The sequence below is a fragment of the Salmo salar genome, chromosome ssa09, assembly GCF_905237065.1.
Source record: "Salmo salar chromosome ssa09, Ssal_v3.1, whole genome shotgun sequence".
Taxonomy (NCBI): Eukaryota; Metazoa; Chordata; class Actinopteri; order Salmoniformes; family Salmonidae; genus Salmo; species Salmo salar.
In genome coordinates, this window is record NC_059450.1 from 12,613,953 (window position 1) to 12,641,500 (window position 27,548).

Genomic DNA, 27,548 nt, shown 5'->3' on the forward strand with positions numbered 1-27,548 from the left:
TTCTCTTAGCTACTTCATGTAGCTAATATATTCATGCTTTGCATATTCTTCTTTGATTTAGAAGATACTGTTGCACAAATAACATGCTGATTTAGGTCTACACCATCACTGGTATTATCAGGCTGTATAGCAAATTACGTTTGCTCTGACTCAGAATATTTATTAGCTAGCTAGCTAGCTAGCTAGCCAGCTAGCCAGCTAACTAGCGATTAACATTAGCGGCTAACAAGATTTAGGCCCAACTTGCTAAGAAAAGACAAACTAGCTGTTTGCTGATGTAAGAAACACAAACTAATAGTGTCATTATAGAATGCTAGTAGATTTATATTAAGAAGACAAGTGAAAACAGCATTGTTGTCATCAACATTGTTGCATGTGCTGCATTGACCATGCAGACTGAATGCAAGTGTGTCGTGGTCGAGGAACAACAAATGCGCTCCTTGAGTGACAGGGGGCGTGGCTTGGTCTGTGTGGAAAGCGGCATGGCGAGAGAGAGCGAAGAAGATCACTCAAGAAGCGGAGTAAACTATAAAAATGGATGTTACACACAGCGTATCACATTTAACAAAACAAACATTCAAATACCGTTATAGAAGGTAAATTCAAATCAATACCGGTATATAGTAAAATACGCTGTACCACGCAGCCCAAAGCTCACACACACACACAATACACACACACACACACAATACACACACACAATACACACACAGACACACAATACACACACACACACACAATACACACACACACAATACACACACAGACACACAATACACACACACACACACACACAATCCACACACACACACACACAATACACACACACAATAACACACACACACACACACACACAATACACACACAGACACACAATACACGCAGACACACAATACACAGACTGCCCCCTCTCCGCCTCCCCATCCTTACCAGTGGCCTACTTTATTTTATTTATTAATGGCTCATAATGAATATCATTGGTATTTAAACACAGCTCGTGTATCACACACGTCACGTTGATGCATTACGCCCAGGATAATTAACAAGAGGAGGCCGCAGCAAAGCATCATCTTCAGATGAAACATTTTTTCCCCTGTCCTGTCCTGTCCTGTCCTACCACAAGCCTGGAGCCTGGCTCCACAATAATGATCCTAATAAAATGTGTGGCTGGGAGGGGGGGCGAGAGGAGGAGGGTTGGAGGAGGGGGACTAGAAAGGATGGAGGAGTAAAACAAGCAATTACTGAAGCAACGTTAACAACGGTGTGTGTGTGTGTGTGTGTGTGTGTGTGCGTTCGTGAAAGTGTGTGCGTGTGCATATGAGAGCATGTGTATGTGCCAGGTCATGTTTGTGTGTGTGTAAATGTGTGTGCATGTATTTCTGTCTTTATATCAGCGCACGTGCGTTTGTGTGCGCATGCATGTGTGCGTGTGTGCAAATGTTTGTGTCTAGCACTAGGCAGTGGGTCTAGGCAGTGTTGTAGAGGCATCAGTTGAGCGGGCTGATGGATGAAAGCCTAATGCGAGGGGAAGGAGAGGAGAGGCGGCCAGACGTGCCCACTACGTGCACTTCATTAGACACTGTAATTAGCCACCGTCCACCATTAGACAGCACTGGTGGTAAGAACGCTAGCTACCGTTAGCTTAATGTCACAACATCAAAGGCCAGGGAGAGGGCTGGGGATTGGGCTTGGGGATGCATTGGGTTAGAGGTAGGATATGAGCCTGGGCTGGAGGTTGGGAACAGGGGCTGGGGCAAGGGCAAGGACAGGGGGACCCGGACAGGGAATGGAAGTTGGGCTGGGGCTGGGATCTAGGTCTGCTGCCTTGTCACTGGCGGCTAAGGACCATGGGGCTGGGTACGCATTGGTATGGGGCTGGGTAGGCATTGGTATGGGGCTGGGTACGCATTGGTATGGGGCTGGGTAGGCATTGGTATGGGGCTGGGTACGCATTGGTATGGGGCTGGGTACGCATTGGTATGGGGCTGGGTACGCATTGGTATGAGGCTGGGTACGCATTGGTATGAGGCTGGGTACGCATTGGTATGAGGCTGGGTACGCATTGGTATGAGGCTGGGTACGCATTGGTATGAGGCTGGGTACGCATTGGTATGAGGCTGGGTACGCATTGGTATGAGGCTGGGTACGCATTGGTATGGGGCTGGGTAGGCATTGGTATGGGGCTGGGTAGGCATTGGTATGGGGCTGGGTACGCATTGGTATGGGGCTGGGTACGCATTGGTATGAGGCTGGGTACGCATTGGTATGAGGCTGGGTACGCATTGGTATGAGGCTGGGTAGGCATTGGTATGGGGCTGGGTACGCATTGGTATGAGGCTGGGTACGCATTGGTATGAGGCTGGGTACGCATTGGTATGAGGCTGGGTACGCATTGGTATGAGGCTGGGTACGCATTGGTATGAGGCTGGGTACGCATTGGTATGAGGCTGGGTACACATTGGTATGAGGCTGGGTACGCATTGGTATGAGGCTGGGTACGCATTGGTATGAGGCTGGGGATATACAGGACTGTAACGGCAATATATACACTGCTCAAAAAAATAAAGGGAACACTAAAATAACACATCCTCGATCTGAATGAATGAAATAATCTTATTAAATACTTTTTTCTTTATATAGTTGAATGTGCTGACAACAAAATCACACAAAAATAATCAATGGAAATCCAATTTATCAACCCATTGAGGTCTGGATTTGGAGTCGCACTCAAAATTAAAGTGGAAAACCACACTACAGGCTGATCCAACTTTGATGTAATGTCCTTAAAACAAGTCAAAATGAGGCTCAGTAGTGTGTGTGGCCTCCACGTGCCTGTATGACCTCCCTACAATGCCTGGGCATGCTCCTGATGAGGTGGCGGAAGGTCCTCCCAGACCTGGACTAAAGCATCCGCCAACTCCTGGACAGTCTGTGGTGCAACGTGGCGTTGGTGGATGGAGCGAGACATGATGTCCCAGATGTGCTCAATTGGATTCAGGTCTGGGGAACGGGCGGGCCAGTCCATAGCATTAATGCCTTTCTCTTGCAGGAACTGCTGACACACTCCAGCCACATGAGGTCTAGCATTGTCTTGCATTAGGAGGAACCCAGGGCCAACCGCACCAGCATATGGTCTCACAAGGGGTCTGAGGATCTCATCTCGGTACCTAATGGCAGTCAGGCTACCTCTGGCGAGCACATGGAGGGCTGTGCGGCCCCCCAAAGAAATGCCACCCCACACCATGACTGACCCACCGCCAAACCGGTCATGCTGGAGGATGTTGCAGGCAGCAGAACGTTCTCCACGGCGTCTCCACACTCTGTCACGTGCTCTGTGTGAACCTGCTTTCATCTGTGAAGAGCACAGGGCGCCAGTGGCGAATTTGCCAATCTTGGTGTTCTCTGGCAAAACGTCCTGCACGGTGTTGGGCTGTAAGCACAACCCCCACCTGTGGACGTCGGGCCCTCATACCACCCTCATGGAGTCTGTTTCTGACCGTTTGAGCAGACACATGCACATTTGTGGACTGCTGGAGGTCATTTTGCAGGGCTCTGGCAGTGCTCCTCCTGCTCCTCCTTGCACAAAGGCGGAGGTAGCGGTCCTGCTGCTGGGTTGTTGCCCTCCTACGGCCTCCTCCACGTCTCCTGATGTACTGGCCTGTCTCCTGGTAGCGCCTCCATGCTCTGGACACTACGCTGACAGACACAGCAAACCTTCTTGCCACAGCTCGCATTGATGTGCCATCCTGGATGAGCTGCACTACCTGAGCCACTTGTGTGGGTTGTAGACTCCGTCTCATGCTACCACTAGAGTGAAAGCACCGCCAGCATTCAAAAGTGACCAAAACATCAGCCAGGAAGCATAGGAACTGAGAAGTGGTCTGTGGTCACCACCTGCAGAACCACTCCTTTATTGGGGGTGTCTTGCTAATTGCCTATAATTTCCACCTTTTGTCTATTCCATTTGCACAACAGCATGTGACATTTATTGTCAATCAGTGTTGCTTCCTAAGTGGACAGTTTGATTTCACAGAAGTGTGATTGACTTGGAGTTACATTGTGTTGTTTAAGTGTTCCCTTTATTTTTTTGAGCAGTATATATACATTTAGGAAAATACTAGACATACATTTTAATGATATGATAGAGATGTAAGAAAGGGAAAATACTACTGATGCTTAGAGGGCAACATATCAGGAATACCTAATGAATCAGGAAAGATGACATCTTAGTTACAGTGATGAGCAAGGGGGAAGGGTGGCTTGGCTCATGAGGGCTGAAGGGGTGAGGGGTGAGGGAGATTTGGGGAGACACCAGGGTTGAGGTTGTCCACTCTAGCAGCCCTCTGAGCCTGATACAGGGGTTGTGCTCTCCGTTTGCTGCCGGTGACACACGCGGTAAGCAAACACACTAATTACCAGAGAGAGAGAGAAAGCAAAGGAGAGAGAGAGATGGAGAGAGAGAGAGAGAGATGGAGAGAGCGAGGGGGAGAGAGCGAGGGAAAGATAGAGGGGACTTTCTATCCGTATCTCATCTCGGTGACAGCAGCCTGACGTGGCAGAGCTGGGGACCTTCACTGACGATGACAGGAAATAATCATCATCCTCCTCATCATCATCATCCTCCTCCTCATCATGGCTAGCATCACCAGGGGGATGAGAGGTCATTAGGTGAGCTGAGTGCTGTCACTGCAGAGCAGCAATCAACAGTGAGACAGCCACATGAGAGGGAAGAGATGGTGCTCACTGACACACACACACACACACACACACACGGCAACGCAACCTCCACCGCAGGCAACAGAGACATGGAGTGTCTTGCCCTTTTAATTGATGGAGTGCACTGGTGCCGTCTGTAGATTATGGAGTGTGTTGCTGTTTTAATTACGGTGTGTTTTGCCGTATACAGATGTAGGATCTTAATTGGAGCCAATTTGCTACAGCAGGAACATCAAATCAAATCAAATTGTATTGCTCACATACACATGGTTAGCAGATTAATGCGAGCGTACTGAAATGCTTGTGCTTCTAGTTCCGACAGTGCAGTAATATCTAACAGGTAATCTAACAATTTCCCAACAACTACCTAATTCACACAAATCTAAAGGGGTGAATGAGAATATGTAAATTTAAATATATGGATGAGCGATGGCCGAGCGGCATAGACAAGGCACAATAGATGGTATAAAATACAGTATATACACATATGACATGAGTAATGTAAGATATGTAAACATTATTAAAGTGGCATTGTTTAAAGTGGCATTGTTAGAGTGACTAGTGAGATCCATTTATTAAAGTAGCCAGTGTTTGGGTTTCAATGTAGACAGCAGCCTCTGAGTTAGTGATTGCTGTTTAACAGTCTGATGGCCTTGAGATAGAAGCTGTTTTTCAGTCTCTCGGTCCCAGCTTTGACGCACCTGTACTGACCTCGCCTTCTGGATGGTAGCGGGGTGAACAGGCAGTGGCTCGGGTGGTTGATGTCCTTGATGATTTGGCCTTCCTGTGACATTGGGTGCTGTAGGTGTCGATTGTGCATCTGTAAAAGTTTGTCAGTGTTTTGGGTGCCAAGCCAAATTTCTTCAGCCTCCTGAGGTTGAAGAGGCGCTGTTGTGCCTTCTTCACCACACTGTCTGTGTGGGTGGACCATTTCAGTTTGTCTGTGATATGTACGCTGAGGAGCTTAAAGCGTTCCACCTTCTCCACTACTGTCCCGTTGATGTGGATAGGGGGTGCTCCCTCTGCTGTTTCCTGAAGTCCATGATCATCTCCTTTGTTTTGTTGATGTTGAGTGAGAGGTTGTTTCCTGACACCACACTCCGAGTGCCCTCACCTCCTCCCTGTAGGCTGTCTCGTCGTTGTTGGTAATCAAGCCCACTACCGTTGTGTCGTCTGCAAACTTGATGATTGAGTTGGAGACGTGCATGGCCACGCAGTTGTGGGTGAACAGGGAGTACAGGACGGGACTGAGCACGCACCCTTGTGGGCCCCCAGTGTTGAGGGTCAGCTAAGTGGAGATGTTGTTTCCTACCTTCACCACCTGGGGGCGGCCCGTCAAAGTCCAGGACCCAATTGCACAGGGCGGAGTTGAGACCCAGGGCCTCCAGCTTGATGATGAGTTTGGAGGGTACTATGGTGTTGAATGCTCTGCTCTAGTCAATGAACAGCATTCTTACATAGGTATTCATCTTGTCCAGATGGGATAGGGCAGTGTGCAGTGTGATGGCGATTGCATCGTCTGTGGACCTGTTGGAGCGGTATGCAAACTGAAGTGGGTCTAGGGTGACAGGTAAGGTGGAGGTGATATGATCCTTGACTAGTCTCTCAAAGCACTTCACGATGACAAAAGTGAGTGCTACAGGGCGGTAGTCATTTAGTTCATAATCCTGCAGCAACAGGAAATGTGAATTATTATATGGATTATAATTCATGGACATTTTTGTAGGAGTTGATACAAAAAAATGTAAGGGAAAATCAAGTCTGAAATGTCAAACTTCAGAAGCCTTTTTAAACCTCAAATACAAGACAAGTTTTCCATTTCCTGCATTGCAGTCATAAAAGTGTCTGCTAAATGACTAAGAAGAGTGCAGGAAAGATATCCTGCAACAGAGTGATCAAATGAAGATCCTACTGGAGAAGAGACGGGAGAAATGGCACCCACACAACATCTCTGACCCAGACTAGGAGGGGTTGGGAAAAAGTAGAAGATTTCATGGACTGTAAGGAAACTGGATCAATAAAGTACTCTTCCTTTTCTTTTGATACCAGAAACAAATGAATATATGGCAGAACATGGAGGGCTAGGGGTATGTGGATAGCTCCCCTAAAATAACCATTGCTTTTATACAAGACTGTTGAATGAGTTCAAATGGGTTTGTTGTCATGGCTTATCCATGATATATTACCATGACATAGAAATACCAAATAGAAATCATTTTTATTTCAAACGACTTCCAAAGAAAAATCGGCTTCAATCAGCCTAGGCAAACTACACCTATGTTAAAAAAAGAAAGCCCAACAAAAGAGTTGCTTCAATCCAACAGGGTCATTTCCTCAGCCCTGGTTGCTCTCAGAACAGTTGAGTTAGTGGGGTGAGTTAGTGGGGTGAGTTTGTGGTGTGAGTTTGTGGTGTGAGTTTGTGGTGTGAGTTTGTGGTCTGAGTGCTGTAGAATGTGTCGGTGTAAAGGTCACTAGCCATGTATCAGAGATACTGTAGACAGAGCCACAGTGGATCTGCTGTAATCCTGCTGCATCTCCTCTTTTATCTACCTGCTGCATTCAGATAAATCACCCTGCCTGCCTGCTCCCTGGGTTAACGCATGCTAATCTGGGGAAATAACACTGATCGAGGTTGGTGTGTGTGTGTGTGTGTGTGTGTGTGTCACACACATGCACAAATACACAAACACACACACAAAGAGAGACGTGCGAACGCATGCACGCACGTGCAAGCACACACACACACATCACACTGAGGAGAGAAGAGGTAGTAAGAATAAAGAGAGAGAGAGAGAGCGAGAGAGAATAGAAAAATGGGTATAATTTAATCAGAAATGCACTTGAAAATCACCATATCCATCATTATCTTCTCCTCAGTCAATGGGAGAGGAGCGCAGGCCGATAGAGATTCATTAGACAGCCAGGTAGGTGTGTGTGCGTGCGAGTGTCTGTTTCACTGTGTGTATGAAAGCATCACTGTGTGTGTGTGTTTCAGTATGTGTGTGTGTGTGTGTGTTTCAGTATATATGTGTGTGTGTGCGCGCAGGCTCTCTCTGACGCCACCTCATTGGTAAGCAGGAGAGGTAGGCAGAAAGCAGGACATTCATCACACGCCAGACGAATGACAGAGGATTACTAGTTAGACAGTGTAATAAGCACCATCTAATTTCCTCTTTAGAATCAATTTATGTTTCCCAGCTTGGGATCATCATCATCATGGGAAAAAAAAGCTTCCCTGCTGAGAAATGAAGGAGTCAAAAAAGCCCTTTTCCATAAGAGGTAGAAGTAGAGGCAGACTGGAGTGAGGTAATGACTCGGTGGTTTCTGATTAAACTGTGAGTGGTATCTTCACTTCCTCCGTCTGGGTGAAATAGGACTGTTGACTTTTCCTCAGAGAGTATCAGAGAACACAATCCGACCAGAGTAGGCCTCAAATGGCCAGACCAAGTGGTCAAGTGTGAGCCATGTGTTTACATGATAGCTTCATACTGTACGTTCAGTTGAGTTATACACCGTGTGTACATTCACATTGAGTACTTACCATGGTTGTACCTGTGTTTTGGGGGAACAGGATTTCGTCGCAACACAAGTGAAGTGAGAGACAGAATGACTAGAATATCGTAAGCGAGATCTCCAAGTAGCCAGCTATGTGGTAACACTCGCAACAAACGCAGTCTGTCGGAACGGTGCATCTGTGGTTGTGCTCACTTACAAAACCTCCAAAAAAGTCTGAATTCAAAAACATGTGTGCGTGCGTGTTCGCGTGTGCGTGCGTGCGCGTGTGTGTGCTCCCTAATCCAGTCAAAGCGCTGCGTCTCCTCCACGCCGTGTGTTAGTGTGTGTTAATCAGCGGTGGGGTGCTAGCTCTCCAGCAGGCTAACTGATCAGGCCAGCCTGTGGGCTCACAATAACAAAAACAAACAGAAACACACACACTGCAACAAACACACACTCCCCCAGTCACCTCTAAAGTTAGAGAGAACAGACCGAGCGAGAGGGAGCTAGAGAGAGAGAATATTGTTTATTTCACTTTTGTTTATCCATTTCACTTGCTTTGGCAATGTAAACATGTTTCCCGTGCCAATAAAGGCAATTGAATTGAATTGGAGAGAGAGAGAGAGAGAGAGAGAGACAGACAGACAGAGAGAGAGAGAGAGAGAGAGATGGAGAGGACAGAGAGAGAGAGAGGAATAAACCAGTCCCCTGAACCATAAAATACACCCACATCAAAACATATTCCCAAAATGCCATTTAACCTACACCTGGTGTTTGTTACCAAACTTTTTGGCCCACGACCCCATTTTGATATCTGAAAATTCGCACGACACCAACCATGTGAAAATAATAATGTAATTAACAGCCAATGTTTACTTTTTTTATATGGGGCTATGGCAGTCAATTGCTAATTAGTCTGACATAATGTATCTCATCTCACGACCACTAATGAGATGGGTGTGCTTGATCCATGTCGTGTGCGGAGATTCTCAAAGTCAGGGGGCGCGGTCGACAGTGCACACCTCATCTCTGCTGTCACATCCAACCTGGATCGATATTTGGTTTCAATGCAGACGAGAGCACTGAATCCAGCTTCACACAGATATGAGTTGGCGAAGGGTACCATGAGTTTTATGGTGCTTTCAAGACAACTGGGAAAAATCCAAGGTCAAATCATGACGTCAGTGATCTTCAGGTGGGAAAGTCGGAGCTCTAGAAAGGAATTCCGAGTTGGATGACCGTTCAAAACCATTTGTCCCAGTTGTCTTGAACGCACTGAAGTCGGGAAGTCAGAGTTTTCCAAGCGCCCAGGTCCTAGTTGTTTTGAAAGCGGCATTAAATCTCAGAGGGAGATGGCAGGGTATTTATTCCCTTTGAGTCAGGAACCAAAACTCCTCCGTAGTGACCCGGGAATGCGTTGTCTGCAGCATTCGGTCACATGACAGCTCAATCAGCTGTTCAATTTCACTTACTGGCATGTCAACTGAGCCAGGATCACAGTCAAGCGGATTGGGAAGTAGGCCCCAAAGTCCTCTTCCAACTGCTGGAGGTGAGCAGTCATCACTCGTGTGGGACACTTACTGATGCTGTTTTCTGTTAGAAACATGCACTGCCGAGGGAAAGGGGGCATTGTTTGCTTCTGAAAGATTCTCTCTCCAATAAATCAAATCAAATTGTATTAGTCACATGCGCTGAATACAACAGGTGTAGACCTTACAGTGAAATGCCCCTAACCGATAGCACAGTTTTAAGTTTTAAAAATACGGAATAAGAGATAAAAGTAACAAGTAATTAAAGAGGAGCAGTAAAAAATAACAATATACAGGTGAAGTCGGACGTTTACATACACTTAGGTTGGAGTCATTAAAACTTGTTTTTCAACCACTCCACAAATTTCTTGTTAACAAACTATAGTTTTGTCAAGTTGGTTAGAACATCTACTTTGTGCATGACACAAGTCATTTTCCAACAATTGTTTACAGACAGATTATTTCACTTATAATTCACTGTATCACAATTCCAGTGGGTCAGAAGTTCACATACACTAAGTTGACTGTGCCTTTAAACAGCTTGGAAAATTCCAGAAAATTATGTCATAGCTTAAGAAACTTCTGATTGACTCAAATTATGTCAATTAGCCTATCTTTTTTATTTTTTAAATAATTTGTTTACCTTTATTTAACTAGGCAAGTCAGTTAAGAACAAACAGTTCCTCTGTCAACGCGAAAAATCTTTCCCACACTCCCCCTCGATAACCACCAAGCCTCGGTGTGAAATAGAAAGTTGGCATGCTTTGAGCCCATATCTCCACATAGTTTTGTGAACAGGTGTGTGCAGTGGATGTGGTTTGATGTAGTTTCCAATCGAAGTTACCTGCTGCAGTATATCTCTGAGTTCTGTGCTCAGCTCTTTTGCCACCAGTTGCTCTCACACATTCATAACTAGAGTGCAGAGGCCTGCTCGCCATCCCGCTTTAGATAGAGCCCCATCTGTGTAAAAGGCCACCATTCGATCCCATGGAATCTGTTTTTCACCAATATAGCCACGGAGCACACTGAACATCCCCTGTGCCTTTTCATGCTTTTCATCGTGAGGCAGAACAATATGTCCTCGTGAATAGCACGTGTAGCAAACAAAGGTCAATCTATGGGCATTACGTTCATTTGGAGCGCATAAGCTGGGGAGTTTTTGAGTCGTTCCGTCAGAGATTCCTCTTGATTGCTAGCAATAGGATAAATTCTTTGTTCAACAGTGTTATCTGACAAAGGTATTGATGTGAGTTTCTGCGCCTCTGCCTCCCCACACATTGTTTTCACCATATCAATTGTGGCCGGTAACATCCAAGTCTCTGCAATACTGTGTGGTTTCATAGCGTAGCAGGCCTAGCTATTCACCGTGGGAATGATTCAAGTGCAACGGTCAAGTGTTGCTTTTTCCCATGATCTCTCTAATCATGTCCCTTTAGATTTTTACGGTTAACCACATTACAACAATTTTGAGATACAAAGACGATGTTGTAATATATATATTTTTTAATTACTCTGTATCCTGATCTATCTTTTGACGAACATGCAGAAAAAATATTTTCAATCTTCGTAACATTGCAAAAATCTGAAACTTTTTGTGAAAAACAAATAGCAGAAAAGCTAAACCCTTCTCCGGCTACCCAGATAAGGCACTAAATAAAGTTCCGCTAGTGCCAAATACGACTGCTAGAATCTTGACTAGAAGACAATTTTTCAAAGTTTTACTGCTAACCTTCAAAGCATTACATGGACTTGCTCCTACCCATCTCTCCGATTTGGTCCTGCTGTACATACCTACACCTACGCTACGGTCACAAGATGCAGACTTTTTGGAGGCAGGGCTTTCTCCTATAGAGCTCCATTTTTATGGAATGGTCTGTCGATCCATGTGAGAGACGCAGACTCTGTCTCGATCTTTAAGTCTTCACTGAAGACTGATCTCTTCAGTAGGTCCTATGATTGAGGAGTGTGAAGGTGAACGGCAAGGCACTGGAGTGACAAACCACCTTTGCTGTCCCTGCCTGGCCGGCTCCCCTCTCTCCACTGGGATTCTCTGCCTCTGACCCTATTACGGGGGCTGAGTCACTGGCTTGCTCGCGCTCTCCCATGCCGTCCCTAGGAGGGGTGCATCACGTCGTGCCAGGCTTTTCGCTATACTCGACCTGGTTGAGTCACTGCCTTTCTGTCCTCAGGCTCATGCGGTGGTGGAGATCTTCGTGGGCTATACTCTGTTGATATCCCTTTGGTGGTGTGGGGGCTGTGCTTTGGCAAAGTGGGTGAGGTTATATCCTGCGTGGTTGGCCCTGTCCGGGGGTAACTTTGGACGAGGCCACAGTGTCCCCTGACCCCCCTGTCTCGGTCTCTAGCATCTATGCTGAAATAGTCTGCCAGGGGGGTAGGGTCAGTCTGTCATATGTGGTGTAATTCTCCTGTCTTATTTGGTGTTTCGTGTGATCTTAGGTATGCTCCCTCTAATTCTCCCATCTCTCTCTCTCTCTCCCTCCCGGAAGACCTGAGGCTTAGGACCATATCTCAGGACTACATGGCCTGACTACTCCTGGCTGTCCCCGTCCCCAGTCCATCTGGTCGTGCTGATGATCCAGTTTATGCTGTTCTGCCTGCGGCTATGGAACCCTGACCTGTTCATCAGTCATGCTACCTTGTCCCAGACCTGCTGGTTTTTTCTCTCTCTCTCTCTCTTTTATCTGGTGTTTCGTGTGATCTTTGGTATGCTCCCTCTAATTCTCCCATCTCTCTCTCTCTCCCTCCCTCCCGGAAGACCTGAGGCTTAGGACCATATCTCAGGACTACCTGGCCTGACTACTCCTGGCTGTCCCCGTCCCCAGTCCATCTGGTTGTGCTGATGGAATGGGGACGGCCTTTTCCCAGCCTTTCTAGAGAGTTTTTCCTAGTCACCGTGCTTCAACAGCCGCATTGCTTGCTCTCTGGGGTTTCAGGTTTGGTTTCTGTATAAGCACTTAATGACAACTGCTGACTTAAAAAGGGGTTTCTAAATCAACTTGATTGATAATCCGTGAGAAGAAAAAAAAAATCCCTTTGCGAAATATTGCTTTTAAGCCTATTAATTGATGGAAATACCAGTCGTGTGTAAATACATTTGGCCAGTCATGCTTATTGGTCTATGGGTTCATTTGCATAATTGAGTGGAATTAAATTGCCGTGTGTGTATATTCGTTATGTATCGTATTTATCACAAACGCACAGCATACAGATCCAGAGCCTTTGAGTTGACAATCTGTCAGACAGCGCTTTTATAAGCCCCATCACTGCGCAACAATTCCAAATGCAATCGTGTGTTAAAAAAAGTTTGGACGGCCACGATTAAAAAGAGCTACGATTTCTAGGCCTATTTCTCAACTGGTATCTTAAATGATGCGCTCTTCCCATTCGCTATTCAAACGCATAGGCAATGGAAGGAAGGCTTCATCAGCACGTCACACACCACTTTTGCAACGAGCTGGAGGCAGAATGCATTTTGAAAACATATATTCATTGTTTGAAACCTGAACGTTTTACTACATATTATGAGGCATGTTTTACGTTGCTTCAAAGTAGCCTTGGCAAAGGCCGATCATATCCGTGGAGGCAATTATTTTATAAAGACTTCCATATGCCATTGAAACCAGTAGCCCCTCTCTCTCTCAGCTTCTATTGGTTATCAACTTTCCTTCAGTGTCCAGTAGCCAAAAGGCACAATCATAGTCATATTAGCAATCCATAGTTCTTGCATCTTTAGATTTCCCCTCTTTCTAAATTTCTCATTTTGACAATGGTGTTTTCCCGCTAATTGTATTATGAAACAAAAATTGGGGCGTAGCCTATGGTGCCTACGGTATGGTGCGCATTGCTGCGCTTATAATGTGAAGAAATAATCGTTTTGCAACATTTTAAGCTAAATGTTCTGATCTGTTGCATCAGAATCATTGCTTTTTAATTTGTTTTATTTACTGTAGCCTGTTTCTATTGGTTGTACGCATTTGGGATCTATTGTCCCACAACCGTCCGAGAGTCCGTTTGGAATAGACCATTTTTTCTGGACAAGCTGACCAATATAATAGGTTAACTATTCTACTATGGGGGATAGTAGATTGATATAGGCTTGGGATTTGCTGTTCTTTACTCATCTTGTTGGCTGAGGAAAAGTAAATGTGGAAAGTGAATCTAACATCTTCAAAGTGCACATCGGAATTCGGTAAGAAGGACGTACATAGTTGCATCCTAGACTTGCATGTTCTGTTAATATGAATGACCATAATTTACATGTGACTGTGACTTCTGTCACTCTGAGCAGCGTGGGTAGACGCCCTAATCAGAGTACGCACCCAATGCATTATGGGTCCGGTAAATTTCTCAAATGTCTGGTCAATGAAAATGCTGCCGGTCAAATGTCCGACGCAACATTTTCATGACGGAAACCCTGCTTGACACATCTCAACACGCACATCCCCCTAGCAAAGTGTCCAGTGTTGCTGAGACACGCGACATATCCTGCCCCTGCCGTCAGCGGCGGGAGACCCTGTGGCGTGCCGCCTTGTTTATCTCATTCTGGGCAAAGTGTTCTCTCATTTGCCTCGTTTCCAGGCAATTGGTGTGTGTGTGTGTGTGTGTGTGTGTGTGTGTGTGTGCGCTGCGGGGCTGTGGCTGCTGGGAACAGAGCTAATAAAAAACCCTGATCCATGAAAGGCCTTGAGCAAAGACACACTCAATTACCTAATGCCTGGGGCCGACCACACTGCTGCTGCCACAGCCCACTCATTTACGTATGCATCCCCGCAGGTGTGTGTGTGTGTGTGTGTGTGTGGGGGGGGGGGATTTGACTGTGGCCAGGGCGTATGTGTGGGTTGTGATTGTGTGTGCGAGCGTGTGTGTGTGGGGGGGGGTTGGGATTTGACTGTGGCCAGGGCATATGTGTGGGTTGTGATTGTGTGTATATGTATGTGTGTGTGTGCATTTGCGCGTGAGAGAGTGCATGGATTTATTAAATTGCTGTCAGGTTTGACAAATGTGTATAGCTGAAGTTGGGAGGTTGTGTTAGAATGCTCTTCATGGTAAAAGCGAGTGTTGTTTCTTAAAACTGAGGCTGTGTGTGTCTTCAGATATTGAACGGACTCATATCTCAAATAACAATAGAGTCAAAAAGATAGCGGGATGTCCAAACAACAAAAAAGGTTGACTTCAATAATACACAATGAATAGAGGATGATGTGCGAAGAACAGGAATTCCCAGGGGGAAAACACATACACAAAGAAAACAATATTGGCACCTGTTTCCCCTGCAGGTTCTCCTGGTGTTCCTCTCTAAAGTATTTGGTCCCGTAGGGGACAGGCTGGAAGGAAGAGGAGGTGTGGAGCATCCTCTCATAACTCCTGTTCTGATGGGCCTTAGAGAACGGCTGGAACCTGGAGAGAAGGAGAGGACCTATGAAGTCTCATGTCAACAACATCGACAATAATGTCATGAGGTATCTACTTGTTTTCGATAGAATCCAGTGCACCTTCAAAACAATATACAGTCCAATCTCTGTAAACCTAAGCCCCATTTCTAAGACAATTCCTAGACACAACATTCAGTATGGGCCTCCTATTCGATCCCTCTATCCTTTCATCCCGCTTCCCTCCATCCCTCCCTCCATGATGGCAGGGTCCTCTCTTCATCTCCATCCCAGTCTGATATTACATGAATGCCTGCTGGTCCAGTCTAATGATGTAGGCCTTGTCTCATGTCTCTCTGTATCTCTGCTTTGGACCACACAGTGGAAATGACCCAGGAAACACACTATCACTACTCCCTTTGAACACACACACGCGTTTGATTTCCATCCAAATTCCCCCCACACACTCAGAGCCTCTGTAGCAGGGGTGGGCAATTCCAGTCCTCAGGGGCCTGATTGGTATCACAGTTTTGCCCCAGCTAACACACCTGACTCCAATAATCACCTAATCATGATCGTCAGTTTAGAATACAATTTGATTAATCAGCTGTGTTTGCTAGGGATGGAGACAAAGTGTGACACCAATCAGGCACCCGAGGACTGGAGTTGCCCACCCCTGCTCTATAGTGTGTGTTTTTGCAGCCAAATGGGACTTCTTGTCTGCAGAGCTTATCACTATATATAAGAGTTAGGAGGTGTGTGTGTGGTTGTTTTTTTGTTGCTTGCTGGTGTTCAGGGTAAATCGCTATTGCTGAGGAGGAAAGCCAGCTGTTAATTTCCATCAGGTTGATTTTGTAAATTACACCCCAGACACATTGCTTGGGGGAATATTTATCCTGTGCACTAGGGGTGTGTGTGTGTGTGTGTGGGGGGTCAACTTGAGTACATCACTAAACAAACAAACAAACACTACCTAGGCACTACCCAGCTAGCACATAACGTTCTGAGAATCATATGTTTCTTAGAGCTTGGTGAGAGTGTGGTTGTCCTATGGTTATTTTGCAAACAACTTTCCCACAAAGTTCTGGGAATGGTGCAGGATACCCAGCTAGCACATAACGTTCTGAGAACCATATTTTTTTTTAGGTGGTTTCAGTAATTCAGCATATCGTTTCATACAGGTTTCCTCATGGTTCTGTTTAAAGTAATGTTCTCAGAACATTAACAACACTTTCCATTAAAACTACAAGAAAACATTAGTAACATTCAAATAACGTTATAAGAATGTTATTTAAAAACATACACATTATGTTATCAGCGCCAACAAACTCTCCATAGCCTCTATCTTGTTAAGTTTGTTCAGGTGGGTGCTTGTTGAGTGCTTGTTTCCTTTGAAATGGGGTCTGTTTGAATCGACTAAAATGAACAGCTTTGTATGATTTAAAAAAAAAACATGGTATGCTAGACCCATACTTAACAAACTCTCATAGTCTCACGTCAGAATTAGATTGTCACATCTGCCGCCGCTCCCCCTCTCTGGCGCTCGAGGTTGCCAGGCTGCTCATCATTACGCACACCTGTCACCATCATTACACGCGCCAGTGCTTCATCGGACTCACCTGGACTCCATCACGTCATTGATTGCCTCCTCTATATCTGTCACTCCCTCAGTTTCATTCCCATATCTGCATTGATGTTGTTTTGTTTCTCTTGTCCGGACACTGTTCTTGTTTAGTTTCATGTCTAAATCCTCACCCTATACTTGCTTCCCATCTCACAGCGTCTGTAGTTACGGAACTGTTACAGAATGCATACACCACAATTGGAAGCATCAGGGAGTTTTTTTGTTGGTGATGTTGGGTCCGGGTGCTGCTGCCGAAGCAACCGGGGATGCCTCAGCCGGCTGGTCAGGCTCACAAGCCTCGGTTGGCCCGAGAGGCTCACAAGCCTCGCTTGGCCCGAGAGGCTCACAAGCCTCGCTTGGCCCGAGAGGCTCCCGACACCACGCCTCAGCCGGCTCGTCGGGCTCCCTCGGCAAGCTCGCCTGGCTCCCACGCCTCAGCCGGCCCGTCAGGCTCGTCCAGGTAGGACGCCAGGTGAAGCCCCTAGAGGGGGGTGGGGGGGGTACTGTCACGTCTGCTCCCGCTTCCCCTCTCTGGTGCTCGAGGTCGCCAGGCTGCTAATCATTACACACCTGTCACCATCGTTAGTCGCACCAGCGCTTCACCGGACTCACCTGGATTCCATTACTCACTGTTGCCCCTAGTGGTCAGTTTCCACGTAATCTTCCGACGTCCTCAGACATGGATGGACACCAAATACTTATTTTTATTACAGGTGACCTGCCTGCCATCCTGGTGGCGCAGTATACTAATTCTATGGATAAAGAGCAGAAGTTCAAAGGTTTGAATCTCACTGACGCAGTGCCAGAATAAAAAAAAGAAATAGGTTTGCATGATTAATACCTAAGCAAATGAATTTCCAAGTGTCCTATCTGAGCTCAAAGCAGTTAACCTAAAGTAACAATGTTATTCAACATTTTACTGAAAGATGTTCTCAGGGAACCATAGTAAAACATCCTTAGAACCTCCCTGCAACCTAAAAATGTATGTTCCCAGAACAGGCAAAATAATCACTTCCGTTCTCAGAGCGTTTAAAAACGTTACCGGTCAGGAAACTTATGGCTTCGTTCCCAGAACCAATGGGAGGCCAAAATCTTACGTTCCCAGAACTGTCAAGGAACCAAATGTGCTAGCTGGGTTTGTATTAAAACACTACTCAATAGACAGCCTTCCCTGTAGCTCAGTTGGTAGAGCATGGTGTTTGCAACGCCAGGGTTGTGGGTTCGATTCCCACGGGGGGCCAGCAAAATAAATAAAAATTATGAAATGTATGCATTCACTACTGTAAGTCGCTCTGGATAAGAGCGTCTGCTAAATGACTAAAATGTAAATGTAAAATGTAGATACGCTTTCCACATTGACTTTTTTAGATATGGCGTATGTATAGTAGCGTCGGCGTATGTATAGTAGCGTCGGCGTATGTATAGTAGCGTCAGCGTATGTATAGTGGGCTCACAAGTGGCGCAGTGCTCTAAGGCACTGTATCTCAGTGCTAGAGGCGTCACTACAGACCCTGGTTCGATTCCAGTCTGTATCACAACCGGCCGTGATTGGGAGTCCCATAGGGCGGCGCACAATTGGGACAGCGTCATCCAGGTTAGGGTTTGGCCGGGGTAGGCCGTCATTGTAAATAAGAATTTGTTCTTAACTGGCTTGCCTAGTTAAATAAAATAGTACTTACATTAACATCTCAGTCTGTGTGGAAATTGTGTTTGCCAATAATATAATGCATGTAGCAAATAAATAATCAGCATCTATCACTAGTGTGATGTATTCAAGAGCTAGTGAACTAATTTCCTACTATACATATTTATAGAGAGACAAGGAAGAGAGAGGGACGTGTACACCACACAAGGTGGCATGACAAGCCTGGAATTGGTCAGTTAAAGATGGTCCTGCACGCGCACACACACACACACACACACACACACACACACGTCTACACACAAACACAAACACAGCCAAGGCGGCAAAGACACTCTGTGGCCACCAGAGACCCTACAAGACAGATTACCCAGCAGTCCTAGCTAATGTGCACATGGGAGGGACATCAGCGGCGTGATATTAATGTGGCCCCAATGTCCCAGGCTGCACTGGGCCCGGGCATGCCTCGCCTCGCCGGCTGGTTCCACTCACAGCTCTTATTGCCTCCCGATTGCCTTTTAATAGGCTAGTTTTTATTCATTCAGGGCTATTAAGGAAAGTTTGACTCCTCACCAGGGATCTTTGGGCTGAGGCCGAGCTGCCGGGCCTGGTGACAACACACACACACACACACACACACACACACACACACACACACACACACAGGCACGCATTCACACACATGGGCATACGTGCACACACATGGGCATACGAGCACACACACACAGACACTGCCACCAAAAACCGGCAGAGGGTGAGGATAGGAAAATGAGAGAGAGAGAGAGAGAGAGAGAGAGGGGAGCAGGGGGAGGTTGTTGAGTTGATCAGTCTCCCGTGTCCGTGTGTGACTACATAAGCTGTGCTGTTTCAGTCAACTGAGACAGACGTGTGTGTGTGTGTGCAAACTGTGTTGTTTCAGTCAACTGAGACTGATAATGTGCCTGTTAAACCTGGACTCTCAGATGCTTTAGGCTGTGTGTGACCAGGGTACGAAAGGACTGCATCGCTTTCTTTCTCACATCTCCAGTCTCTTTGTCTTCTCTGGGTCTAGGCAGAGCTCACTTGTACTATAGCTTGTATTCAGTAGTCTTCATTTGGTAACATCCTGTTCAATAAGTGGCCATATGTATACACTCCCATCTGAGCATGTACTGAAGACAACGACCCAGTAGCATTAGTGAAGCGTTTTTTTGTCATGAATCTTGTTCTGGAGGCAGCTCTGCAGAGTGGTCACTAGCTGGCAGAGCCACAAAGTCATAACATCTGATTTTAAACCTAACCCTAACCTTAACCCTAACTAGGGTTGCAAAGGCTCGGAAACTTTCCGGTAAATTTCCAGAATGGGAAGTTAAGGCCTGGAATTTTGAGAATTTGCATAAATTCATCAAAAAAGTTAGCTCATAACAGTAGACCTTTTTTGTGGGATACACATAAGGCAATTCTAGGTCTTGTGGCATATTTTGTTTCAACTATCCCCAATTCAATGGAATTGCAAACCCTCTGCATGCACAATGCATTCTTCCATCACATGTACAGCTGATTCTCAAGATCTTGCACACAAATGAGATGCTATTGAGCCCACACTACTACACTGTCTGAGCCAAGGACTACATGCTTTCTGGTAAGTTTTGATTACAATACTGGATGGGGTGAATATATTTTATATGTGTCATGACTTCCGCCGAAGTCGGTCCCTCTCCTTGTTCGGGCGGCGTTCGGCGGTCGACATCACCGGCCTTCTAGCCATCGCCAATCCACTTTTCATTTTCCATTTGTTTTGTCTTTGTCTTACACACCTGGTTTCAATCCCCCAATTACTTGTTCATTATTTAACCCTCTGTTCCCCTATGTTTGTTTGTGAGTAATTGTTTGTCTTGTACACGGTCCGTTATTGTGGGCTCGGTATATCGTGTTTGTATTTTGTGATTACATGAGTAAATACGTTGATTACTCATATCTGCTGTCCTGCGCCTGACTCTCTACACCAGCTACACACAGGCCCATTACAATATGACCTACATGTTTTTTTGTTAACTAGTAAATAGTAGCTTACAGCAAAGAGTGTTTAAATCATTTTTTAACTTGTTAACAAATTCTGCTAGTTAGTTTTTGCTACCATGTGGGTTTTAGCTTGCTTGAGCCTGTTAACTGAGGAGTGTTAATTCACCTGTTTCCATACATGTTTCATTTTAATCACATTTATCTTACCAAGGAGTTGTTTAATCTAACTGCTTAACTATTTATCTGTACATGGAATTGTATGTTTTCTTTACAATTTTTTTCCTAATCTTTACAGGAAAATGCCACGGGCACTATCTGATGTGTGAAGACATTTCACTGCAGCTAATGTAGAAGGAAAAACTGTGTACATTTGCAAATACTGTGCCAAATCATATGTGATGAATGCAACAAAGATGCAGAATCATCTGGCCATGTGCATAAAGTTCCCTCAGCGCTCACAACAAGCAATCATGACAAAAGTCCCTCTACTTCTAATTCGAGGTGAAAATGATGAATCGGACACCTTATCGATAGCAACAGCTCATGGTCCTCCTGAAATCAGAAGTTTTTTTTGACTCAATGGAGGAACGTAGTCAGAGAAATACTGATGAATGTCTTGCTCAAGCTGTGTATGCAACTGGTTCACCTCTGATGCTCACAGGCAATGTGTATTGGAAGAGATTTCTGAATGTTCTTCGCCCAGCATACACCCCTCAAACCAGACATGCTTTATCTACTAATTTGCTGGATGCAGAGTTCAACAGAGTTCAAGTGAATGTCAAGCAAAGAAAGCAGACTGTATTGCAATCATCTCTGATGGGTGGTTGAATGTTTGTGGGCAAATACCACAGAAGGTATTTGCATTGGTGACAGACAATGCTCCAAACATGAAGGCTGCTTGGTCTAAAGTGGAGGAGTCCTACCCTCACATCACACCCATTGGCTGTGCTTTTCATGCATTGAATCTGCTCCGGAAGGACATCATGGCACTGAAAACAATGGATACACTCTACAAGAGAGCCAAGGAAATGGTTAGGTATGTGAAGGGTCATCAAGTTATAGCAGAAATCTACCTCACCAAGTAAAGTGAGAAGAATAAGGATATGCACAGCCCCATCAAGAGGATCCTCCTGGATGATGTATTTTGGGAGAGAGTGGTAAGCAGCCTGAAACTCCTGAAACCTATATCAGTAGCAATTGCACGGATTGAGGGAGACAATGCCATCCTGTCTGATGCTCAGACTCTGCTTGCAGATGTAAGAGAAGAAATCTGTACTGCCCTGCCAACTTCACTGTTGCTCCAAGCAGAGGAAACTGCAGTTCTGAAATACATCAAAAAGCGTGAAGACTTCTGCCTGAAGCCCATACACACCGCAGCGTACATGTTGGACCCCAAGTATGCTGGCAAGAGCATCCTGTCTGGTGCAGAGATCAACAAGGCCTATGGTGTCATCACTACCGTGTCTCGCCACATTGGCCTGGATGAGGGCAAGGTTCTTGGCAGTCTGGCGAAGTACACTTCCAATCAAGGGCTTTGGGATGGAGATGCAATATGGCAGTCGAGCCAACATATCTCATCAGCCACCTGGTGGAAGGGACCTTGTGGATCTGAGGCTCTTTCCTCTGTTGCCTCATCCTCCAAATCCCACCAACATCAGCCGCCTCAGAGCGCAACTGGTCCTTGTTTAGGAACACAGACACCAAAGCACGCAACAGGCTGACCAATACAAGGGTTGAAAAATTGGTGGCCATCCGGGCAACTTTTTTGCTTTTTGAGCCTGACAATGAGCCAAAGTTGGAAAGTGACAGTGAAGATGAGGCCTCAGAGTCTGATCAAGAGGTGGACATTGAGGAGGTCCAGGGAGAAGACATGGAAGCCTGAGAGGAAGACAACCAAAGCTTTAGTTTCTAGACTATCATTTTACAGATGTATGTTGAAAACGTTTTTGGAGATGCGATGGATCATTGGGGATCATTCAATATTCCCTTTCTTTTATTGTTCAGTGAAATCATCCCATGTGAAGAGTCAACTCATTTAATTAAAGTTCAATTTGTAAACTAAATAGTTTTTTTCTTTATTTCTATTGGAAGGATTTAATCATTTGCAATTATGTCTACTTATGATAAGGTAAAAGGTTTATGTTTGTCTCCATATGATATGGTAAATATATCCAATGCAAAAAAACATCTACATTTAAATGGTATTAATATTAATTTGCATATATTTCCGTTAATTCCCATTTTTTCCCGTTAATTCCCATTAATTCCCACGGAAAGTTTCCACCACCACACTGCTAACCCTAATGCCCAACCCTAACTTTAAATTAAGACCAAAAAGCACACAAATTTTTACAATATAGCCAATTTTGACTTTAAGGGGAAATCGCTCCATACTGCCTCCAAGACAAGACTTATGAAAATAAACGTCAACCTGCATGTGAAACAAACCAGCGTGTTACAGTAACCCTATTCTCCCGTTACAGACCTACAGTACTGTAACAGTGTTCTCTTCAGATGTGAAGTTGTCACCTCAGCCACTTTAACTGTTTAACCCCCCCCCCCCAAAACCATCATCATCACGCTACACTGGAGAGTCTGATAACTCATTAGAGACACATTCAACTGGAAAGGGAGAGAGAGTGGGGGAGACAAGGAGGGGACACAGGCAAGTTCAGTGTGGTCCCTTGAAACGTCTAGTTGAAGTGAGTGTGTGTGTGTTGGCGGCTGGTGGATCACACAGGGGGTTAATGGCGTCTCTCTTTGCCCACGAACAGACGACACACACACACACACACACACACACACACGTTCCGAGAATAATCGGATTCCCACATTAACTATCTGTGGTGTTTCTGTGTGCATAGTGTGTGTGTAGGATCATGCATTCATGTGTGTGTGTGTGTGTGTGTGTGTATCTGTCTGTTCGTGGGCAAAGAGAGACGCCATTAACCCCCTGTGTGATCCACCAGCCGCCAACACACACACACTCACTTCAACTAGACGGTAATAGGGTTGTGTTTGAATATAGTCTGAATATAACACAGTGAGCTGGTAATTAAACTACAGAGTTAAATAGCCATTCTAGTCTAAAGTGGGGTGATGATAACCCTCTGTTATAATGTGATTATGTTCTGTTGTGGAAGGAATGTGTTCTGATGCTTCAGATGCTGTAGTGCTGTTGCTGCTTTAGTGCTGCTGTTGCTGTAGTGCTGCTGTTGCTGTAGTGCTGCTGTTGCTGCTGTAGTGCTGCTGTTGCTGCTGTAGTGCTGCTGTTGCTGCTGTAGTGCTGCTGTTGCTGCTGCTGTAGTGCTGCTGTTGCTGCTGTTGTTGCTGTAGCGCTGCTGTTGTTGCTGTAGTGCTGCTGTTGCTGCTGCTGTAGTGCTGCTGTTGCTGCTGCTGTAGTGCTGCTGTTGCTGCTGCTGTAGTGCTGCTGTTGCTGCTGCTGTAGTGCTGCTGTAGCGCTGCTGTTGTTGCTGTAGTGCTGCTGTTGTTGCTGTAGTGCTGCTGTTGCTGCTGTAGTGCTGCTGTTGCTGCTGCTGTAGTGCTGCTGTTGCTGCTGCTGTAGTGCTGCTGTAGTGCTGCTGTTGCTGCTGTTGTTGCTGTAGTGCTGCCGTTGTTGCTGTAGTGCTGCCGTTGTTGCTGTAGTGCTGCTGTTGTTGCTGTAGTGCTGCTGTTGTTGCTGTAGTGCTGCTGTTGCTGCTGTTGTTGCTGTAGTGCTGCCGTTGTTGCTGCTGTAGTGCTGCTGTTGCTGCCGTTGTTGCTGTAGTGCTGCTGTTGCTGCCGTTGTTGCTGTAGCGCTGCCGTTGTTGCTGTAGTGCTGCCGTTGTTGCTGTAGTGCTGCCGTTGTTGCTGTAGTGCTGCCGTTGTTCCTGTAGTGCTGCCGCTGTTGCTGTAGTGCTGCTGCTGTTGCTGTAGTGCTGCTGCTGTTGCTGTAGTGCTGCTGTTGTTGCTGTAGTGCTGCTGTAGTGCTGCTGTAGTGCTGCTGTAGTGTTGCTGCTGTTGCTGTAGTGCTGCTGTAGTGCTGCTGTAGTGTTGCTGTAGTGCTGCTGTAGTGTTGCTGTAGTGCTGCTGTTGCTGTAGTGCTGCTGTTGCTGTAGTGCTGCTGTTGTTGTAGTGCTGCAGTTGCACTGTCAGTCTCCCCAAAAGGCTCAGGTGTGAGCCACACACACACACACACATAGGAGGTGGATGAAGTCCATTATCCACACACACACTGTAAAGCCCTTTTTCATGTGATGAAAAGTAGCCTATAACTGCTATCCATTAGGACAAAAGGCTGCATCTGTGTTCGTGTGTACTTACATGGTCTCCATGGTGCGGTTCCTCCATTCTTCAGAGCGTAGCTGGTCCTGGGCCTGCTCCAGGTCAGAGATGGAGGTCTGGACTCTCAGAGACGGCTCGAGACCACGCTGTCTCTGAGCCCACACCTCCGCTGGCTCACGGAACGGACCCTAACACACAGGAGAAAGATGGGGAAGCCATTATACAGACACTAGCGGGCATGACAAATACATTCCCAACATTCAAAACATTTTCCATTGATCAAACATGCTGTAATGTAAGTCAGAAGCCCTGCAGTGGTCTTTCCCGGTTTTCATCTGTTAGATATCACGTCTTAATCAGAGGCACTTTGTCTCTAGTCTCTCCCTCCATTCTCTCCTGGCTCTCTCTCCTTTTCTCTGCATCTTTCTCCATCTCTTTCCCTCTATCCCTCTTTCTATTTCTCCAACTCTTTCTATCATTCTCTTTCTCTCTTTCTTCTCTCTCTCTGATCCATCCCTCTACAGGTAGTTATGGCTTAGCAGTAAATCCACAGCCAATTTAGTCTAATTCCTTCATCTAATTAGTAACTTCCCTTAGTCTTGGACTAGTTTCGTAACTTTCCTTAGTCTTGGACTAGTTTCGTAACTTTCCTTAGTCTTGGACTAGTTTCGTAACTTTCCTTAGTCTTGGACTAGTTTAGTAACTTTCCTTAGTCTTGGACTAGTTTAGCAACTTTCCTTAGTCTTGGACTAGTTAAGTAACTTTCCTTAGTCTTGGACTAGTTTAGTAACTTTCCTTAGTCTTGGACTAGTTTAGTAACTTTCCTTAGTTTTGGACTAGTTTAGCAACTTTCCTTAGTCTTGGACTAGTTTAGCAACTTTCCTTAGTCTTGGACTAGTTTAGCAACTTTCCTTAGTCTTGGACTAGTTTAGTAACTTTCCTTAGTCTTGGACTAGTTTAGCAACTTTCCTTAGTCTTGGACTAGTTTAGTAACTTTCCTTAGTCTTGGACTAGTTTAGTAACTTTCCTTGGTTACTAAAGTTTTGTAACTTTCCTTAGTGTAGTTAAGGAGCTTTCTTTAGTTTGGTTAAGTACCTTTCCTTTGTGCAGTTAAATAACTTTCCTCAGTCTAGTTTAGTAACTTCCCCTTGTCTCCAACTTCCCGTAGTCCTTTAACTTTCCTTAGTCCTGTAACTTCTCTCAATGTGGTTGTGTTGTTGAGTAGCTGCTGTTTAGTGGAGTGACCTTCAGCTGTTGTTGCTGTTGGTTGGTTGGGGAGAGTAGCTAGCAGGGAGCCCCTGTCCTTGGTCCTATCACCACAGGATCAGCACCCTGGCCTGACCAGACCCAAACACTTCCCAAACAACCACCTCCACCTATCCATCACCACTGATGTTATCACACTGGGGACAGGCCAGGACTCACACTACTGGAGAATACACACACCAAGAACACTGGGAAACACAGGGAGGGAAAGAAAGAGGAAGAGAGGGAGTGAGAGGGAGGGAGAGAGAGAGAGAAAGAGAGGGAGGGAGAGAAGTGAAGAGAAAAGGGTGACAATAAGTCAAAGGGAGAGACTGGGAAAGATAAAGGGAAGGAGAGAAGAAGGGAGGGAGACAGAGAGGTTGGAAGAGGCAGTGGTAGGAAGCAATAGAAAGAGCGTGAGGGGGAGGAGAGAGAAGAGGGAGAGATAAAGAGAGGGATGAGGCGGAGGGAGGAGAGGAAATGGGGGTGAACCCTGTCCTTAGTGAGGGTAAAACACAGATAAATAATGTAGGCTCATCTCATCCATGGAGCAGTGTTAGACATCCCAGCCTTCTATAATGAATTCCTGTTAGCAAGAGCCAGATGGAGCCGGAGCAGGGTGTGCATAAGAGAGAGAGTGTGTGTGTGTGTGTGTGTGTGTGTGTGTGTGTGTGTGTGTGTGTGTGTGTGTGTGTGTGTGTGTGTGTGTGTGTGTGTGCGCACCATCTCAGTGCCCGGGGTGAGGGACTCTGGGCTAATAAAAAGAGATGATCCACGCCTCATTTCTGCTCACTTATGTTTTACATTAATAGAAACCAATAATAGGAACCAGTTACCATAAAAGCCTTGGACCGTAAATAACACAAATGGCAAACGCTTCTCATCAAATCTTTCTCACAGCTGGACGGGATGACACGCCGGAATCCAGGGGTACTTAAAGAATTCTTCATCAAGGCTGTTTTAAATGGCGGAGTATTCCCTGGCGGAGGCCTGGTTTGATGGGCTCACTTTAATAGCGGCAGCTTGGGCTGACAGGACCTGCTGATCTGCCTGGATCGGAGGGTCTAAACGTCTTCCAGTGGCCCCGCGAGAGACACGCCGCCATGTTTTAATGATATCATTCTTTTTTAAGGGGAGTTTAAAGAATCATCTCACGGCACCACGCGCCCCCTTTCATCATCCTCACCAGGGGGAGAGCTCCTCTGATAATTGCTATGACACTTTGTTATCCTCATCTCTGAAGCCTGATTGGACCAGTCAGAGGAAGTCAGTGAACACATCTGTTTCCTCTAAGAGGCCTGAGACTTTACAGATATACTGCTATACTGGTAGTAGTACTGTTACTAAGTTCCTAGTAAGACTTCTATACTAATACTGTTACTACTTCTATACAAATTTTGCCAGCTATAATTTTTTTTGTTGAGAAGTTTGCATATAACAGATTAATCAAATATCTTAACAAGGAAAGTCAGTTATACAAACATCAGTATGGCTTCAGAAAATCTCACTCTCCCTACATGGCTGTTACTTACTTAATTGACGAAATACATGAGGCAAATGACCGCAAAGATCATACATTAGATATTTTTGGGGATCTCTCAAAAGCATTTGATACATAAACGTGAAACTATAGGCATGACCTC

At 45.7% G+C, this 27,548-nt stretch overlaps 1 protein-coding gene across 1 annotated transcript in view; it reads right to left on the minus strand.

The window, feature by feature from the left end:
- The window catches only part of spata17 (spermatogenesis associated 17), a 61,020-nt gene that overhangs the window by 13,762 nt on the left and 19,710 nt on the right, over positions 1 to 27,548 (minus strand). The window contains exons 8-9 of the mRNA XM_014210262.2: positions 24,700 to 24,848; positions 15,023 to 15,158 (exon numbers count right to left, since the gene is read on the minus strand). Of these exons, the coding sequence (XP_014065737.1) occupies positions 15,023 to 15,158; positions 24,700 to 24,848 (285 nt within the window). The remainder of the gene's footprint in view (positions 1 to 15,022; positions 15,159 to 24,699; positions 24,849 to 27,548) is intronic.